Source organism: Castor canadensis, chromosome 9 (genome assembly GCF_047511655.1).
Source record: "Castor canadensis chromosome 9, mCasCan1.hap1v2, whole genome shotgun sequence".
In the NCBI taxonomy this organism is placed as follows: Eukaryota; Metazoa; Chordata; class Mammalia; order Rodentia; family Castoridae; genus Castor; species Castor canadensis.
Window position 1 is genome coordinate 34,921,794 of NC_133394.1, and position 21,045 is coordinate 34,942,838.

The 21,045-nt window shown below is 36.3% G+C and overlaps 1 protein-coding gene across 3 annotated transcripts in view; it reads left to right on the plus strand.

Moving 5' to 3' along the window:
- Positions 1-21,045, plus strand: part of Bank1 (B cell scaffold protein with ankyrin repeats 1) — a 297,267-nt gene that overhangs the window by 59,780 nt on the left and 216,442 nt on the right. For all 3 annotated transcript variants that reach the window (XM_074041439.1, XM_074041437.1, XM_074041440.1), the window contains exons 3-4: positions 5,868-6,019; positions 15,260-15,398. In XM_074041439.1, the coding sequence (XP_073897540.1) occupies positions 5,868-6,019; positions 15,260-15,398 (291 nt within the window). The remainder of the gene's footprint in view (positions 1-5,867; positions 6,020-15,259; positions 15,399-21,045) is intronic.

Genomic DNA, 21,045 nt, shown 5'->3' on the forward strand with positions numbered 1-21,045 from the left:
CTCTTTTAAGCTGCTTATCTCAGATATTTGTCATGGTGATGGAAAATTCATTAACAGAATAACCAACAAGTTTTTCTGAGAAGTTTGATTTAATGAATTTTTTTGCAATGTTGTTCTTTTTGTTGATTTTTGCTGACTTTCTTTCATGTGATGGATTATTGTTTAAGAGAATGATTATGTTTAATAAGAGTTTAAGTTTTTAATTGAAAGTCACAATCAGTTAATTCTATCAGTTCACGTTATTCCTCCTATGATTGTACTACTTAAAACTCTTATATACCACAGAACCAAGCTTGCCAGTTTAATGCATTGAAAAATGTTGAAGTTGATTCTTTTCATTTTTCTGCTAACTTGGACAAGTTTTAGAAATTCACCAGGCTCCACTCTGCTCTTTTATTTAATCCTGATACAATCTTCTTGTCTAAAGTTCAGAGTTTTATTTTTAGGGCAAAAGAAAATACTTTCTTGCTCTGTAGAAGTTGGAAGATCCTGGTAATCTCAGTTGTTACAAATTAGATTTTAACTTGTCACCTTGAACCATGTATCAGGAGCCCCATCTGTTCTTTGAATTTTTAATTTAATGTAGCTTTGGTTTTGGAAAATAATTGGTTTTTCAACACCAATTTTACATTTGAAATTGTGTTTTCCAAACATTTTTTGGACTCTGTTATCTCTGCTCTGGTATCTCTGCCCAAATAATCTTTCTTATTATTTCACTCACATGTTGTAAAGGTGAATAGATACAAGTGTTCGATCTGCAGTCTTAATTCATTCCTCTACTTGAAATAAATGTACATAGTTTACGCTGTAAAATAAACACAGTTCCATTATAGAAAAATAAGAAGATATTTTATATATACCATATTATTAGATATTCTTAATATTTTATATGCAAATATAATAAAAACATCCATAACCCACAAGCTAGAAATAACTGCCCTTGGAATTTTGGTGAATGTATGTCTATTCTACTCTTATTCATTCAAGAATATACATGACAAGGGGAGAGCACATACAGGAGGTACAGGGGTAGGTAGAAAACCCAAAACATGAAAGCGTTTGATGTCCCCACTCCAGAGGAACTAATACAGAAACCTTAAAGCAACAGAGGTCACACGAGAAGGGGATCAGGAACCAGTGTAAAGATCAGTTAGAGATGAATCAACCTAGGTTGTAACACATTTGTACATGAAAGCAATGCTAGGAATCTCTCTGTATATCTATCCTTATCTCAACTAGCAAAAACACTTTGTCTTTCTTATTATTGCTATGTCTTCTCTTCAAGAAAATTAGAGATAAGGGCAGAACAGTTTCTACCTGGAAGCGAGGGGGGTTTTGGGGGAGAGGGTAGGGATGAGGCGGGGCAGAGGGGAGAAATGACTCAAACAATGTACGCACATGTGAATAAATGAATAATAATAAAAAAGAATGTCTTTAATTTCTGCCATGTAGTTCTGCATATGTATACTTATTAAAACAGGAACCTATGAAATTGACAGTTTTGCGACTTGAAGTTTTTCAGTTACGTTGTAAACTTGTTCCTTGTTAAATATTCTCTGATGAGATTTTTGTTAGGAATGACATCTTTTATCCTAGAACAGATTTTTATGATTGTTTACATTGCTTCCAATTTTCTGCTTTATAAACAGTGCTTCTGTGCACATTCATACAGATATGTCTTCTTGTACATCCATAATTATATCCCCAGAGTAAATAAAAATAGTTCTTTTTAACTTAATATTATAGAGGAATTAGAAAATCATTTACACTGCCATGGTAGGATGACTTACACCTCTTTAATGTATACTCAATAACAACAGCATTCTAGTTTTTTCATTAATTCACAAAATGCTTAAGTGGATTTTATACAAAACTTTCCACTATTTTTTCTTCCTTCCTTTCTTCCTTCCTTTCTGGAACTGGGGTCTGAATTCAGGCCCTCATACTTTACTTGCTAGGCACGCACTCTACCACTTCTACCATGCTCCCTCCCCCTTTTGCTTAGTTATTTTTTTGACATGGGTCTCATTAGGCTTAACCTAAATCAGGCTTTCCTCCTTTGAGTAGCTGGGATTACAGGCATGCACATTGGTACCACCACAACTGGCCTACCTTCCGCCATTTTGATTTGTTTATGTGAGTATGTGTGTGGAAAAGAAAGACAGAGACAGGAAAAGAATGAGATTTTTTTTTTAATTGTTGGAAATATAAAGGCTGATTTTCCTTTCTTTTCAAATAAGACCAGTACTGGGAAAAAACTGGGAATCCCAAGTGATTTTGTGCATTAATTCTGCAACTTTCATAACATAGAAACAAAACAAAACAAGGCAGTAGAAAGCAAGAAAAACCTTTGTAGATGCAACATGGATGGCTCTATCAAGCAAGCATCACTTTTGTTACACGCTTTTCTGAGCCTAAGCTATGTGGAACTGGTAACTTCATTGTTTGGATACAAGGAGACCAAACTTCTAGCTCTGCCTGTTTTGCCTTTGACTCTTCTGTCTTTTCATGCCCTGGATTCTTTTTGCTGGAGACCACCAGGAACACATCTGTACTTGATCTATTTGGATTTTACATTTGCTGCAATGAAGAGAACAAACACCATGGAGAACCACGGGGTGTCTCAGTAAAAGACTGAGAGTATTAGAAAAGATTATAGCATCTAGGCTGGTGTTAATGTGGTTGAAAGGAGGGTTCAAGGAAAGAAGTCTTCACTATGGCTTGTTCACTGTCAAAATGTTGCAGATGGCTGTCTGGGGATTCTTTTGCTCTATCTGGATAGAAATTACAGATAGAAAAGTTGATGTTGAGTGCCCTGAGTTCCAGAGACTCACAAGCTAGACTTCTAAATTCACAGATTTATTTCTTTAAGCCTTGAGATCTAGAGACTTTCAAAGCTGGAGGCTCTTAGAGCTAGACACTCCAGGCAGAGGCTTATTGAAGCTCCCACACTAACTCCAACAGAGAGGCAAGCATCTTCTTGCATAGCTAGAAAAGGAGCATGACTTTTCTGCTCAGATTGTAATTCTACCAATCACAATATAGTTTTCAGTTCCACCAATCACAGGCTTCACCTAAGGACCAATCACAGGTCTCACATAAGCCTGCTTCTTTTTTGTCAATCACAAGGTTTTTGCTGAGTCAACTGAGGAAGTGCTCTTCCTTTGTCTGACTTAATTGAGGACTGCTATTACAGGGTCAGAGAAGTCAGAGACTGACCCCTCTGAAGAAATTGCAGGTGAGATCGTCTGGGGGTCATGGAGGCTTTTCATTGCTGAAGTGAATGTGTTTTGGCTATGGGCCCTGTGGCTGACAATTTCAGTGTTTTTGCAACCGGAGTGTACTTTTCCTCAAGTGTTCAAAGCACCTGTGTTGCTTTAAATGACAGTCCAGCCAGTTGCCAGAAGTGGTATAACCAGGATATCAAACCCAAAACCCCACTTCCAGGGATCCCATCTCAAGTCTGTCCACTTGCCCCAATCCCCCAGATAAAGAGATGAGTTGTGATGAAGAGCAGAGAAAGATTTGTTACAGGGCATGGGCATACTGCAGGAAGAGGCAAAGTAAGCATTTCAGATCATCTTCTGGGGTGCAGACCTGAGCTTCAGGCTTAAATAGAGGAAGAATTGGGGCTGGAGGTGGTAGGTATGCTTAATTAAACAATCCCAGGCAAAGTGTGGCCTGATTGATCAGTTCTGGTTCGTCTAGGGATTCCAGAAAAGTTGTCATTGAAGCAATCTGGTTCCCATGAGATGAGTCTTCCTGCTCAGCCTCTCACCATAGGTAATTGTCCTCATCTGGAGTGTGACCTGCCCTGTGAGGTGCTGCTGTTCCTTTCCATAGGGATAGTTTCAGTCACTCCTCTGAAGATGTTATTGGTCAGTCCTGTCCTTCCTGGAACTCAAGGTGATTGCAGAGATGAAAGACTCAGTAAGAGACAGATATAAAATGGAGGCAGAGATGCCAAGTTATTCTCTTGCTTTTAGTTCCACTTTGGTTAATTGCAGGCCAGTATGAGGAGTCAGTACTTTTTAGCAAAAGCTGTTTCTAAGTACTTGTTACAAAGGAGTTGCTCAGTTGACAGCTCCCCACTCAAGGCAGCCTGGTATAAGGAAAGGATCTGTTAGTTATGTTAGTTGTCATTCAAGGAGCCAAATGCCTGTTCCAGTTTGCTCATTCACAAGAAAAGTAAACCTTGAAGGGCACTTAAAGTAAAGACATTATCAACATTAACATTCCTAACAGTATTTAATAGTACTTACCTCTGAGGTAAGTAAGTACCTCAGTAAGAAATAGGTCCTTCTGATCTGTCTCAGGAGCAGGAGTAATTTTATAAATTTACATAATAATAGAATATTAGCAACTCTACTTAGAAGGAAGGTCAACTGTTCTGGTTTGCATAGGACCAAAGGGATTACTAGAACATGGTATTTTTATTGCCTTAGCCATGAAACTCCCAGGCAAACTGGGAGGAATGGCTCACCCTACCTAGAAGTAGAAGTAAAAAGAAGCTTATATTGGAATTGATAAAGTAATAACAGTCATTCATACCAGCCAGGGTTTGCAATGATTGGTCAATTTTGTGGGGCAGGTAACTCTCATGTTTTTGTGAGGTGGTCTTGTCTCTGTCTTTATGGCGAGAGAGTGGTCTTGTCTGATGGTGTTCTCTGAAGGTATTAACATTCAGCAGGAGAACAGTGTGTCTGCCTGTGAGTGCAAGGCCAGCTCCTGCAAAACCAAGGTCTTCTTACTGACTCAGGCTACCTTATAGCTGTCTTGAGCTGCCTTTTCTTTTACAGTTCCATTTTTTGGGAGTTTGAGGGATATTTTTGAGTGCATATAAGAAATTAAAGGTGTAACCTTGTCATTTTGAAAGTTTTTTTTTTCGTAAAGGGGTACTGGGATTTGAGCTGTAAGGGCCTTGCTCTTACTAAACAGGAGGCTCTATCACTTAGACACACCCCCCCAGCCCTTTTTTGTTCTAGTGATTTTTTCAGATAGAGTGTCACATTTTTGTCTGAGACTGGCCTGGGACTGAAATCCTCCTTACTATGGAGTGCCTCCCACGTAGGTGGGATTATAAGAATGTATCACCATCTGCAGGCCTCCTTCTAACTCTTAATTTCAGCCACATTGATTCTGTGCCCTAATGAAACACTTTGGGCTTTGAGACATAGAGTAATACAAAATGTTCACTACTTACTGCATTTTTTTCAGTTCAGAACAGTGCTTTAATGACTGAATGCTAAACTACCAAATGTTAAACAAAGCACTCCCAGATACTCTACCCCTTCTTTGAGATTCAAAATTTACACTATTGTATTTCAGTATTCTTAGTAATACTACCATAGAGAAATCCAACTTTTTAAATGTAGAATACTTATTTTCATAGGCCACATTAATATTTTTATAAACATTAGCATTTCACTATTAGACTAGTATTTCTATAAAATTTGGTGATCATTCCATAGTTACATTGTTATAAATTTGAAATATATGTAAAGGGTATTAATTGTTATGAATCAAATTGCTCTGATTTAAAATAAAACACTTTTTCTTTATAACTGTCATGGAAAAGAAATCATCTAATATTCTACATTTTTTTTTGTTTTAGAAAACAAATGATGGCTGGGATTTTTTGAAAATATTTAACTAGTATGCAAACATTTTGTCATATAATTTATCTAGCTTAGTAATAAAAGTTTTAATAATAATTAAGTTGAGAAATTTTACTTTATTAACATGCTAAGTTGCTTCAGTATCCTAAACTTAGTTCAGTTGTCCCATATATTAATGAAATCTATTGGTCAGTAATTAGTCTTTAGAAAATAATACATTGTAATCTATATTCACAAAATTTTCCCTAGGCTCTGAAGACTACCTTGAGGTCAACACTCCAACTCACCTAAGAGTGAAACACTCTGGAGAAATAAATGAGAGAAATGAAATTGAAGACTTAGAAGTTTCAAGAGGTGTCATGCCACTGGTAATGGTGATTCCTGCTGAAATTCCATGTGAGGTAAGTAAAGATGTCATGTTGCTTAAGTGGTCCTGTTGTTCTAATAGATACCATATTTCACTAGACTGTAAGCTGCAGTATACCTGGTGTTTTGGTCTATTTTGCTCATGGCTGTGTCCCCAGAACCTAAAACAATACCTGGCAATTACCTAGTCAAATATTGGAGAATATACAAAAGCTTAATTTTTTTCAAGTGTTACTTGACACTTTCCAAACAGATATATAATTGCTATGTACATCTATAAAGCTAGTTGAAAGAAAGCTTAATTTTTATTAAATAGATTAAGGGTTTTCTTTTCCTAAAGAAAAATATACCCTTGAATAGGATTTTAAGGTATTTATTTTTATGATTACCGATTTTTCAATTATGAACATAGTAAAGGCTGACATTATCAAGTAGAAATATCATGAGTTAGAAGAGCTTGTCTTTCAGGAAACAATAGTATAAGGTTGGGAAAAGATTTCTAAGAAGGTCATAATATGAAAACATATCTCTGACATTTCTTCCTCCTAACTCTTCTTGTAATGAACTGGTAGAACTTGATCTGAATTTTTGGCTGTACAGTGTTTTGACAAAAAAAGATTCGGGGCTTCAGTGTCTATAGTGCCCTCGAGTAAAAAGAGCCAAAGATGTAGGAGAGCCCTGTGGGAGATGCATAAAAGGTCCTTCTGGCAGAAGCCTGTAGAGTTACATGACCTAACAGCAGGAGCTGGCTGATGGCTTTTGGGCCCCTCATCCTGTGGTAAGGGAAGCTGAACATTCTGTGGAGTTGTGTGAAGTTTAATTCCCTCATCTGCACTCAACATGAATGCCTGAACAGAATAATTGCTGTTTTTAAGCTATTTTGCTATCAGTTATAGAGGAATAAAAATGACTTAGATACTACTTTAGAGACCCGAGGAATCTGGACTCTACGGGTTTGAGAGAACTGATACAAATGATCAGGCAAAGAAAAGTTATAACACATTTAAAAGACTCAGGAACTTAAGGGATGGTGATGAAGCTAAACAATCAGAGATGGTAGCTCCTATGAAGTCAGAAATAATGGAAGAGCGAGAAAAGAACTATAATAAAAGAAATGTGAATTGCTCTCAAGTAGATGAAATCAAAGCAGGAAAAAAATAACTCTGAAACTAAAAATATCTCACCAAGAGTTATGCAATGTCTAAATAGCTGATTTTAAAAATATCTGCCACAGTAAAATTTGAACACTATAAAACCCTTCTATTATTGAAATCACAAAGAACTCAAGTTGAAAAATTAAGACTCTCTGCCCTTGAGGCAGAGATACCTTACACAGATGGCTACTTAAGATAGGGGTTCTTTCAATATTAGAATCAGAACCATGGGCCTGTTTTTCTTTCTTTTTTATTGATATGTATGTAATTCTTTAGGCCCACTAAAATTATTTCAGTATCAGATTTCTGTTGGGTACCATGCTTTTTTAAAATTCCTAAAAGTTGAACGGTCATACAATATTTTTTTAAAACCAGTCCTATACTCTAGAATTTCTAGAAGCTCATCCTTTGGGCCAAAAGTAGTTATCCTAGGTTAAATCTTGTGCTCTTGAGTAGATCTTAGTACGACCTAAAGCCACAGGACTGCTGCCAAATGCCATTTGTACCCAGCTGAGTGAAAACTATGCTTACTTTTGCCTGGGCAAAGCTCAGTCTATGCCAATAGTCTGAAAGCACAACTTTTGAACTTCAACTCATTTCTGAGAAGTCTGACAATTAGTGGGTGAACAGAGACCACTTAAGACAACTGACTTTTCTAGGAAGTGACAATTAAGTCTTTTCTGATTTTTTTCCCAAAAAAATCCCAAACTTTACAATTACTGTTTCTGCCAGTCTCCAGTTGTTATGTGAGGTAAACCTCTTTCACATCCAGCATCTTCAAAACGTTCTGATTTCCTTTTGTAGTTCTATATTTCTAGGATGCTGACTTGACCTCAAGTTCTCAATAGTGGCATAGTCTTCTCTGATGAGTAGGTCGTTAGACTGCTGCCCCTTCTGTGAATTGCTGTGACCTGCCTCCCAGAGCATTTCTCTCCATGTCCTCTTGTGTTCTGCAGAAGCAGTTTTGGTAGACTGGCAAGTGAGGCCATGAGTGACACTGCTGTTGCCTGTGACCCCAGGGGCTGGGGAGTATTGATGCCTCTCTTTACAACCTTCCCTGGCACTTTTCCTTTCCATAGTCTCTATTTCTTAGGCCTTGAAAATTTTATGCCATTTTAAAAACAGCAAAAAATATTTTTTCTCTTCAACATTTTCCCATGCTTTAATAAAGATATTCTTCCAGTCTTCTGTTTATGTAAGTTATGCCCTGTCTCTTTGGCAAATGTCTAGGTGAGTTTTATGTTTAAATTTTCTTCTTAAATTGGCCTTTTCTTTAATTTTCTGTAGAAATGGCACTGTTTGCTGTATTTTAGTATTTTTAACAATTTTTTTCTTTGTTTACTGGCCAGGATACTTGTTTTTCTAGCATATTCCTCTTGACTTTGTGTTGTAGGGTTAATAGGTGACGAGTGATATGTCAGTGAGTTCTAGTCTGCTAAATCTACTATTCAAAGGACACTTATCCCATTTTATCTTCCCAATGAAAAATCATTCATTCTTCCATTGGAATACCATCTGTACTAGAACTGGACCTTTTCTGTGATTTGGTAGCGTCTCTTGTCTATGATGTCCATGAATGATTTCATAAATGTCTTGGACAAATTACTTCAGAGTAGTGATTCTTAACTGAGGGCAGTTTTTGCCCTCCTCTACCAGGATACATGTGATATGCTTGCAGGGACTTTTGGTTCTCGCAACTGAGGGATTGTTACTAGCATCTAGTGGGTAGAAGCATAGGAACTATAAAACATTCTGTAATGCACAGGACATGTCCCATGACAATGGCTTCTGTGATTCACAAATGACAACCCTGTTCTGCTAAACTAAAGTGAAATCCTGTCTCAGCATGTAGGAAGTCATCCACTCCTTCACAATAAATAAACCACTTTCAAAACCACCCAACAAGGACATCAAGAATTCAGTTTCTTTTACAGAGGCTTCTCTGCAATCTGCCTACTGTCCTGTGTTCACTTGCTGGAACCTCTTAATCTTTAATGGTGACTTAGGTCACTCTTTACAGATTTTACCCAAGGCTTTTGGAAAGGTCCTCCAAATGTTTTCTACGACAGGCACCCCTTCTTGGAAGTATATCGTTTTCTCTGTAAAATTTCACATCTCCTGTTGTTTTTGTGTGTTCAGCCATGTAGTCTAGGTTGGCACCAAACTCACAATCCTCCTAGTTGAGCCTCCCAAGTGCTGGGATTACAGGCATGCACTACCACCCCTATTCAAGCCCTACCAAGTGGTTTCTTTTTGTTGTTTGTTTCTTCTGATGCGCTGGGGATTGATCTCAAAACCTTGTGCATGCTAGGCAAGCACTCTACCATAGAGCTACATTCTAGCTAAGAGTGAGCTTATTTTCTTTATCTTGCTTTGTCTACGTAGGCAGATCTTTAATATGTCATTTTCCCTTCTTTTTGGAAGAAATTGCCCATTGTAATCTCAGTTTTTCTTCTCCCCAAATCTTTTACTTCCTTTAATATAATAAACCCATGTTTCTTTGTTTTATTCTACATCTGCAACTATCCTAATGAAAATAATGAAATCTTTTTAAACCATTTCAGTTGTTGATTTCTTAAACAAATTTAACTTTTGAAGTCATAGTACAACCACCAAAGGCCTTTTGGGTGGCTTTATTGACATTAGATTTATATTAATCTTATTAAATTGTTTTTCTATCTGAACCCATGAATATGACATATTTACCAGCATAGGTTTTGATCTTATATGACTTGTTCACTGGCACATCTTTGTGACTAAAACCATAATGAGTCTCCAAACTCAGGGAACAGATTACACATTGTATAACTAACAAATGTAGACATACACCAAGACTCCATGCAAGAAAATATCTCTTAAAGACCATAAGAATCTCAGAAATCACCTTCTTACAAGTTCAGTTTTAAACTGAATTCAGTTTAAAACAATATACAGATGCTACCAGCACTGCCCACTTACTTCTGACACCAAATCACAAACCAGTTCTTGGTAACCAACATTAACTTAAAGCCTGATCTGTGATTTAATTGAAAAGTCCGGCAAATGCAGCAAAAAATGATTATGTCTATGTTGTAGAGTGTTGCCTCATTGGAAGTCAAGTTGTATGGTGGCTAAAAGACATTTTTCCTGAATCAAGTAGTTCTCAAAACTAATGGGGTTTAGAGAGAACAAAGAGAACTATATAATAATAATAATGTCTTCTCCCCCAGATATTCAGATATAAATGCTCTGTTGTGGCCTGGACAGTGAAAGCTTTTAAAAAGCTTCCCAGATGATTCTGAAGATGTGAATTAGCAGCCAAATTTGGAACCTTTGCCAAAATCAAATTCTTGATCTGCTGTCATGTGCAAGATCACTATCAACTTCAGAAACCTAGTTTATTAAATTCCATGCACTCACGCTTGTTAAACTCATGCCTATTAAAGCAGTCAAGAATACATGAAAAAAGTCATTGGTCACTTTACAAAAGCAATAGTAAGCTAATGTGGTCCATCAAAATTACCCTCCATCTGTACTTGTTGTTTAAGCCAAAGGCATCTGCTCTGACAGAATCTGAGACTTCCCTCTGTGCGTATTATGTTAGACCAAATTTCAGCCTTTTTTTTTAGGTCTGAAGGTCTGTGACCAATTTTAGCATTTGGAAGTGTTAATTATCATAATCCATTCACTCTCTGAATCTTCAGACCCAAATAAGGGGAGACACAGAGGATTTAAAAATACTGAAAGCAAAACAACAGCTTCATCACTGAGAAAATTAATTTTACACCCATTTGAATGTCTTCATACTTGTTCCTTGAATTAAATTTACCCATATAATTATGGATAGATCTTCTCTCATAGGGCAGGGTGCTTACTGCAGGGCTAGAGGAAGCTGTGAGCACTGAGGATAGTAAGGAATAGAGCTAAGCATGCTCAGTGTTAAATTGACGTATTTTTGCAAACTTATTTCACTTCAATTTAAATGTATATGTATATAGAATATCTCTTATGTGCATAACTCTTACAAGACTCCACCAGGACAAGAGAAAATATAGCATCTTCAGGATATTTAAAACTCTAGCTGGGAAGCCAAGATACAGACAAGAAAGCTAAGAGTAGCAGTTATGACTTAGTAATGGTCGGATGTGGGGTGTGAATATAAACTTTTACAAGGAGAATTTTTGTGGCGCTAGTTGAAACCAGAATTGAACCTTGATAGAAGGCGTAAGTATGGGAGGCAGAGGAAGAAAAGAAACTGAATTGCATGCCAACAACATGTGCAAATTAGGTAACTGATTCTGAAATGCAAGGCCCTTTGCTCAAATTATTTAGCATTTTAAGGCAGGAATAGCAAAACATTAAACCAAAGGCAGGGCCTTCTAAGCATGGGGCCCTGTGTAACCATACTGGTCATAGGCCCATGGAGCTAGCCCTGAGTATAAATGAAGATTTAAATGCCTCATTTGGGGTGGTCAGTATGCTTGTCTTTTGTTTAGAACTCTTCCCTAGAAATGGTTGAAAGGTGGGAATTAGATGCATCATAAGTAGCCTGTGTGGACACTCATGGCTAAGAATCAGTTAGCTGGGCAAATAAAACAATTGGAATTTCTTGAGTGTCTCCTGTACATTTTGGTTGACCCTATCCAGTATCATCTCTATAAAATTCTCATTGAGTACTTGTAGTATGTCTTCTTTTAAATTATTCTTGTAGGCTTCATTGGGTCCTTTGGCATAGTTTATCTTCATTTTGTTGGAGTCTGGCTCTGAGTTTCTGTTCTCTTCATTCCCCTCTGGTTCCTGTACTAATTTTTTGCTGTGGGGAAACTGGTTTCCTTGTTTTTTCTGTCTTCCTGTCATTGTCCTTGGTGTTGTTGCTGTCCCTGGTCCGCGTACGATGGAGAAATAGCAGCCTCTTCAACAAAAACTGCTGGGAAAACTGGTTAGCAGTCTGCAAAAAACTGAAACTAGATCCATGTATATCACCCTATACCAAGATTAACTCAAAATGGATCAAGGATCTTAATATCAGACCCCAAACTCTTAAGTTGATACAAGAAAGAGTAGGAAATACTCTGGAGTTAGTAGGTATAGGTAAGAACTTTCTCAATGAAACCCCAGCAGCACAGCAACTAAGAGATAGCATAGATAAATGGGACCTCATAAAACTAAAAAGCTTCTGTTCATCAAAAGAAATGGTCTCTAAACTGAAGAGAACACCCACAGAGTGGGAGAAAATATTTGCCAACTATACATCAGACAAAGGACTGATAACCAGAATATACAGGGAACTTAAAAAAATAAATTCTCCCAAAACTAATGAACCAATAAAGAAATGGGCACGTGAACTAAACAGAACTTTCTCAAAAGAAGAAATTCAAATGGCCAGAAAACACATGAAAAAATGCTCACCATCTCTAGCAATAAAGGAAATGCAAATTAAAACCACACTAAGATTCCACCTCACCCCTGTTAGAATAGCCATCATCAGCAACACCACCAACAACAGGTGTTGGCGAGGATGCGGGGAAAAAGGAACCCTCTTACACTGTTGGTGGGAATGTAGACTAGTACAACCACTCTGGAAAAAAATTTGGAGGCTACTTAAAAAGCTGGACATCGATCTACCATTTGATCCAGCAATACCACTCTTGGGGATATACCCAAAAGACTGTTACTCCAGAGGCACCTGCACATCCATGTTTATTGCGGCACTATTCACAATAGCCAAGTTATGGAAACAGCCAAGATGCCCCAGCACTGACGAATGGATTAAGAAAATGTGGTATCTATACACAATGGAATTTGATGCAGCCATGAAGAAGAACGAAATGTTATCATTCGCTGGTAAATGGATGGAATTGGAGAACATCATTCTGAGTGAGGTTAGCCTGGCTCAAAAGACCAAAAATCGTATGTTCTCCCTCATATGTGGACATTAGATCAAGGGCAAACACAACAAGGGGATTGGACTATGAGCACATGATAAAAGCGAGAGCACACAAGGGAGGGGTGAGGATAGGTAAGACACCTAAAAAACTAGCTAGCATTTGTTGCCCTTAATGCAGAGAAACTAAAGCAGATACCTTAAAGCAACTGAGGCCAATAGGAAAAGGGGACCAGGAACTAGAGAAAAGGTTAGATTAAAAAGAATTAACCTAGAAGGTAACACCCACGCACAGGAAATCAATGTGAGTCAATGCCCTGTATAGCTATCCTTATCTCAACCAGCAAAACCCCTTGTTCCTTCCTATTATTGCTTATACTCTCTCTACAACAAAATTAGAGATAAGGGCAAAATAGTTTCTGCTGGGTATTGGGGGGGGGAGCGGGAGGGGGTGGAGTGGGTGGTAATGGAGGGGGTGGGGGCAGGGGGGAGAAATAAACCAAGCCTTGTATGCACATATGAATAATAAAAGAAAAATGAAAAAAAAAAAAAAACAATTGGAAAGTACACCTGTGCTTACCAACTTTGGAAAGAGCTAAGTCAAACTTAAACAAAGATGACATAGTCATGGAAAAGAACTCAAGAACTTTAGAGATTCTTGAGGAATTGAGCCAAATTGAAACAGGAAGTCATGATTTGGCTTGTAGAATTCAAGATGAAGTGACATAGACACCAAAGGAACAAAAAGACTGTGTCAGAAGGGAGGTCCTGCAAAGAGGAGGTTGCAGATATGGGAAACATGAGAGGCCACATTTCCACCTTCTGACATGTTGTGTGTGTGTGTGTTGGCGAACCCGTCAAGAGCAATAGGTGGGATGGTGGCAGGATCTTTTCTCTATGTTCAGTTTAATTGTTGGGAAATTAAATTTAACTTATCCGATGGGCAGATATTTGGGAGTATGACCAGTGGAAAATGCCTGAAGTGGATTAGTATGTCAGCTGAAGTAATTTGGTAACATTAGCGTACTATTTGTGAAAACTGGTACAAAGCATTAACTGTAAGTTTTATTGGTATCTGACTTATGCTTAGGGAGATAGCATTTAAATAAAAGAATTTGAAGTTAATGACTTTGACAAACATGATTTTATAAGAGCATATAAATGAGGTTCCTGTTTAGTTAGTGTGAGGCTGAACTCTAGCATGACTTTGGAAAAAGTTTTTGAAAGATGTACCTAAATAATTGTAAAAAAAAATTCATTTGTCAAAAATGTGGATAGCATGATGTAAAGAATAGTGTATATTTGAAAGCTAGATAGTTCTGAGTAATCCTCAGAATGTAATCCTAAGCATTACTTGCTCTATTCCTAAAAGGGAAAACTAAAAACTATCTCCATTTTGGCTTTGGGGCAGGTGTGCATCAGTGTGCATATATATGTGTATGCATATGTGTGTGTGTATGTGCGTGTGTGTGCATGTGTGTATGTTTCAGTTAGGATTAAAGGAAACATATTTATTTAAAAAGTGCTTACCATAATTCTTATTAAATAGAAACTCAATAAGTGCTTATTCTTACTTTTTTTCTTCTCATTTGTGCTTTTTTGCTAAAACAAGGTCTTCAATAATCATTTTACCTGATGTACATAGATCGAATTTTTTCAACTTAATTAAATATTGAGACTTTTAGATTTATAACCTTTAGTAAGCTCAAAAACCTTTATAGACACTTATATGACAAATACCCAGAAACCGTCTATTAAATAAACATAAAACTATTTGACATTTAAAATTTCTCATTATATCTGAATTTTAAGAGGTCTTATAGTTAAATTCATTAGTCTTCTCATACATATATAGGAAAACCAAGTTCTAGAAAGGAGAAAGCAAAGGATTTGGGAAAAGAAATTGGTCAACAATTTAATGATGGTTACCTGCTGGTCTGTGATGCTGCAAACCTGGAATAGCCAGTTGTGTGCAGGAAAAGGCAAGATGGAAAGGAAACAGTTATTCACATTGCTTTTTCAGTTGCAAACATGGTATTGGGGGGGAAAGGAGCATTTGATAGGCAACAAATTAACAAATTTTAAATGTAGTGAGAATCACATTTCCATATTTCATTTCTGTATGTGCTTGAAAATACAAACAGAATGGAAGATTTATTCAATGACAGTGTATCAACTTGATCTCTAATAAATGTAATTGTTCTATAGTTAAGGTAAAGTTTTTCAAATGCTTAATTCGTTGCATTTTCACCTTACAGATTCCTAGTGAGATATTCATTCTTTTGAGAGATGAAGTCATTGGTGAAGCTTTGGAGGTTGAATTTATATCAACTAATAAGCACATTAGAACACGGCCAGCACTTTGGAATAAGAAAGTCTGGAGTATGAAAGCTTTAGGTAAGAATTTTTATTCTTTACTAAGTATAAAACATCATTCTGAGTTCTTTTCATTAAATTTATGATAAATGGTTTCACTTCCCTACAGAAACTAATATTGTTCTGCAGGTGTTTCCTGTGTTAATTTTCACACATTCAAGGTTGTTATTATTAATCTGGATTTGCAAAAGTAAAAATGTGTAAATGATGAGAAACTACTTTGTATATCATGTAGTGAAATGACAGCAAGCAACATGCATTTTTAAATACGTCAGTAAAGAGCACTTTAATATACTTCAGCTGTTAAGTATGGAACTAAAATTATTTCCTGTATTGTAGCATTAGGATTAGTAGATATTTGGATTTTAATTAAGGACATGTTTCCTTTCCCCTTTTTCCTCAAGCTTCTGAATATATTTTTAGTTGTTTTCGAAAACATAATTCTTTTTCACCATTTTCTAATCATGGTACCATTTCTGTATAATAATCTTATCATTTCCTTATCTCATTTATGAATCTAATCATTTGATTATCCAAGTTTGTTTGCAGTGTGATAAATTGTGTTAGATACTAAATTCCAGATGGAATAATAATTGTACTAAAATCGAAATGCAATATGTCAATTTCTGAAACTGATTTCAATATAACTGTAAAACTACTTATTTTCTATTTTATATCTTTTTGTAATCAAATAATATAATTACTTCATAAAGCTTCATAAATGTGAACTTGGTAAAGTATTTTGAATTTGGACATGTAGTAAAAATATTTAAAATTGGAGAGTGTGTCAAACATGTCCTGAGCTCCTGTTTGTTTCTTTTTTTCTTTTCAAATGTTACTGTTATATAGTGTGTTGATAGAGCATTCAGAGACCTTTGTTTGTGTTATGCAAAGCATGTGTTTCCTTGTACAGCTTAGGTTGGAGTTGGCTTTAAGAAGGAAAGACTATTCCAAGACTTTATAAACATTTCAAACACTGCTTCTTGTCATGGGCTGGAGTGACATGGGAAAAAGCTCTCTTTATCTTTTTCCTCTTCTTTCTTTCTTGTCTGCAGAGTCCTCTATTTTCTTACATCACATTTTAAATGATTTAATGAATAATAATTTCTACTAATTACAGAGTATAAACTAAAACTAATCAGAATAAACCACTACAGAAAATCAATGTTGCAAATTAAGAAGCACTTAAATAATATTTCCCAAGTAACAGGTCAAGATATAAAATAAATTTATTCAAATTAGTTAAGATATTTTGCTTAGTGTTCTTAATGACAAAGAGTAGTATAAATAATAAAATATGCCAAAATTCCTGAAACCACAGAACTACCAGAAGAAAACAGGTGAAACACTTCAAGACACTGGGATTAGGCAAAGACTTCTTGCATGAGACCCCAAAGCTCAGGTAACAAAACCAAAAATAGGAAAGTGAGATTATATTAAGCTAAAAAGCTTTTACATTGCAAAGAAAACAACAGAGTAAGCAGACATCCTACAAAACAAGAGAAAGTATTTGCAAACTATTTACCTGATAAGGGATTAATATCCAGAATATAAGGATCTCCAACAACAAACAAATAATCCTATTAAAAATGAAAAAAATAGTCTGATTGATAGACATTTCTGAGAATATGTGACCAAGTATATGAAAAATGCTCAACATTAGAAGTCATCAGTGGAATGCAATCAAAACCACAAGGAGCTATAATCTCATCCCAGTTAGAATGGCTATTATCAAGAAGACAAATATGACAAATTCTGGGTTTTCTTTTTTACAGTGCCAGGGTTTGAACTCAGGGCCTCACTCTTGCTACATGGGTGCTCTACCACTTGTGCCACTTCATTGTCCCTCAAAAATGACTAATTCTGGTGAAGATATAGAGAAAAGGGAAGTCTTCTACACTGTTGGTGGGAATGTAAATTAGTATAGCATTATGGAAAACAGATTAAAATTTCCTTAAAAAACTGAAAGTAGAATTACTATATCAGCCAGCAATCCCACTACTGGGTAAATATCTAAAGGGAGTGAAATCATTATATGAAAGAGATACCTGGACCACCATTTGTGTTTCATTCATAATAGCCAAGATAGGGAATCAATATAGGTGCCCATCAAAAGATGAATGCATAAAGAAAATTTGCCATATGTGACATTCATTCATTCATATACAAGATGGTTACATAAGCCTCTGTGGGAATATGAATAAGAAATAGCCATAAAATATTGCTTTCTCTGTCTTCTGACACTAGTTTTGGAATTATTTTGAGTCCTAGTAAGAACTACATTTTACATCATGATCCAATCATGCACAACTACATAATGAAAACAAAGGTTTTCAAAGAAGCACTAAAAGTTTCAGTCTTATCTTGCAAAGAACTTAGAAGTGGCAACTCCTATTCTTATAAGCAAAAACTCAATAAAACAAAAATTGATCACTTTTCTTGAATCCATGGGAGATGTAAAGTTGTGTAATATCTCCCCTCAACCTATCATAAGAGCCACAGCCAACATCCCTATAGAAAAAGACAGGTTAATAAGAGAAAAGCATAACAAATATATTTAATCAAAGTTTTACAGGACTTGGAAACCTTCAAAAAGAAAGCCCACAGGTTCAGAGAAAATTACCTATTTTTATGCTTTTGATTCAATGAAGAGTGGACAGAATATAAAATTGTGATTGTGTTACATGCCAGTTTGAAGTGATGGGAGCTGGTGTCGAGGGTCCTTGCCTTCACAGGCCAGGGAACAGGCAGCTGATTAACTTAAAAACCAAAGCCGGTATATGTAGTATTTATTAGACAGAAAGGAAAGGCTACATCTAGAGCATGCAGCAGAGCCTGGAAACCACTATCTCCCTGTTCAGGTGAAGGCTGGGGTTTTTAAGGACTCTTTAACTCTGGGTTAGGTGGGTTCTTTTCATTGGCCATGAATTTGCAGGCTTTCCAGGGGAAACAATCTTGAGCATTTTGTTCATCAGCCCTGTGCAGATATATCAGACCCTGTATCTCCTCTTTAGGATGCAGAAATGCAGATTTACAACTCCTTTTCAGGATGCAGGAATGCAGATTTCAGCATGCTGGAATGATAGTGCTCTCCAGTGGGGATGGGATACTCACTCATCTGCTTTAAGTCTCCAGACCCAACAACTGGACAAAAGATATGATCTAATGATAATAAACTGAGGAAAAAATCCAATACCTATGGTTCTGATTCTTGGTCTCTCTGGGTAGCATTCCTTCCTCTCAGGTGTGAGTAAGAACCCCCTGGAATGAGAATCTCCAATAGGAAAGGAAGCAGGTGACCTCTTTTGTTTATGATTTTCTTTCACAAAGTGCTTGACCCACTCTGGAGAGGAGTTCTGATTTCTTTGAGTTGCTTAGGAAAGGAAAAGTATGAGAGTCAGGAGGTTGGGAAAAGGTCAGAAAGACCTTGGTTCTGAGACTTTTCCAATCTTCTTCAGTTCAAAGTAGTCAGCACGCTAAGGCATTATAATTTGGGGAGTTGTGTTCTGAACACCAACAAGGGCAAAGCAGGATGCAAAAATCTGGAGAGGGAGAAAGGTGAGTAAAAGAGTACTATCCGTTTTCTGCTTACCTGGCGTAGAAGTCCTGAATTGATAGGAGCACTTAAGTGTTAATTTTGATTAATTGCTGGAAGCTACATGTGGATTAAATTGAGAGTAGCAAATGAGTCTACATGCACTTTTGTGGGATTTACCTCCAGGAACTCCACAGGGTTTACACCCTGAAGATGTAAGAAAGCAACGCCAGAGCCTCAGGTTGGGACAGAGAAGGGACAGCATGTTCTATATAACAAAAGCCTGCTCTCCAGGGGAAGGTACTGTACAAGAGGTTTATCCCAAATGGAGAAGGGAGTCAATCCACTGTAGCCTCTATAGCCTTCTTGTCCTACTTAAGCAGATTAAGAAGTGCTATGCCACAGCAAAAACAAAACAAAACAAAACCAACTTGTAATATCACAGCAAAGACATGCTAAATACTGAGATATAAACACAAGTCTATAAATGCCTCCCATCTCTGTGGCTTCTACCTACCTTGTGGTTACCTGGTATATGTTCCAGTATAATGACAGTGGACTGCAGTTAAAAGAACTGCAGGACTCAGGAGTGCTGACAAAAATACAAACTCAATAGTAGAGACTAAAACACAGTAGAAAGATTTGAAGCCTCTGGAACCTACAGTGACAACAAACTTCCAGCCACATTACTATAAATTTGCTCACTATAAGAATATTTATTATAATTCTTATTACATGATATACATCTAGTTTCAACCCAAAATTACAGGAAATGCCAAAATGCAAAATAAAGCACAATTTAAAGAGACAAAGCAAGCATCAGTCAAAACAAATACAACACAGATATTTAAATTATCTGACAGGAAATTTTGAATAGTGATTAAGATATTAAGGGCTAACAGCAATGCAAGAACATATGGATAACATAATCAGAGAGAAATTATAAGAAAGAACCAGAACAGAATGCTAGAAGTTAAAAACCACTGAATTGGAAATGAGAAGTAACTTTGATGGACTCATTAGTAGACTGGACATGGGTGAGAAAGCAATCATGGAACTTAAAGATAGAACAATGGAAATTTCCCAGATCTAAGTGCAAAAAGAAAGAAGGAGAGAATATCCATGAAATGTAGGAAAGTTTCAAAAGGCATAGCAACATGTAATTGGAATAAAAGAAGAAGAATGAAAAAATGAAGCTTAAGAAATAACAAAGTACACAACAGACACAAAACCACAAATTCAAGAAGCTCATATAAAACAAAACAAGATAAATATAAAAAAATTGATTCCTAGATATATCACATTCAAACTGTAGAAAACTAAAATCAAAGAGAAAATCTCATAAAACAGAGAAGCCAAATAATACCTTATCTAGAAAGGAAAGGAAAAATAGATGGTCTGAATTGGCTTATATCTTAAAGAAATTAAATCATTAATTTTGACCTTCCATAAAAAATAGCACTGCTGCCACCTGTCATAAATTGGCAACCATGCTAAGAAAATCAAATAGTTCATTCCAGTGCATTTATGCTGACCAGAGAGGAAATCCTTAAATGCTCTTTTTCTAAGTACCATTTTTCCCTTCTGACCCATTTCCACCTGATTTTTTTACTTGAGAAAATATCTTCTAGTTTTTTTTCATCTACTCTTTCCTTTCAGCTCAATAACTTGATGCACCATAATTACTTAGTTTCCAGAGAACCACACTTTCCTGATGGCATCTGTAGGTTTGGATCTGAGAAGAACTAGGGGCGATTTGAAGTTACTATACTTCCAGCTTACCATGAAGCCTATAAAACCATTTGTGAAATCTTACAGCTAGTAACATTAATTTCTAAGCAGAGGTAAGAGGTTATGCCTTTGGTACCTGTAGCACAGCCAGAAAACAAACTTAACACAGCAAGGGACAACTTATTTAAAGTTGAAAGGAATGCATAATACATCCACAAAAATATAGAATCTTCATAGTTCATTGAAAGAGCACAAAAATAGGAGATGCTAAATATTATGCTGAACTTAGGAAAGAAATGACAATTGATAAATAGATTTCTATTATCAATATATGATTTCTAGATATTATAATTTAGGAAAACAATTTTAGCATATTTTATACTGAGATTAATTTTTAGGCAT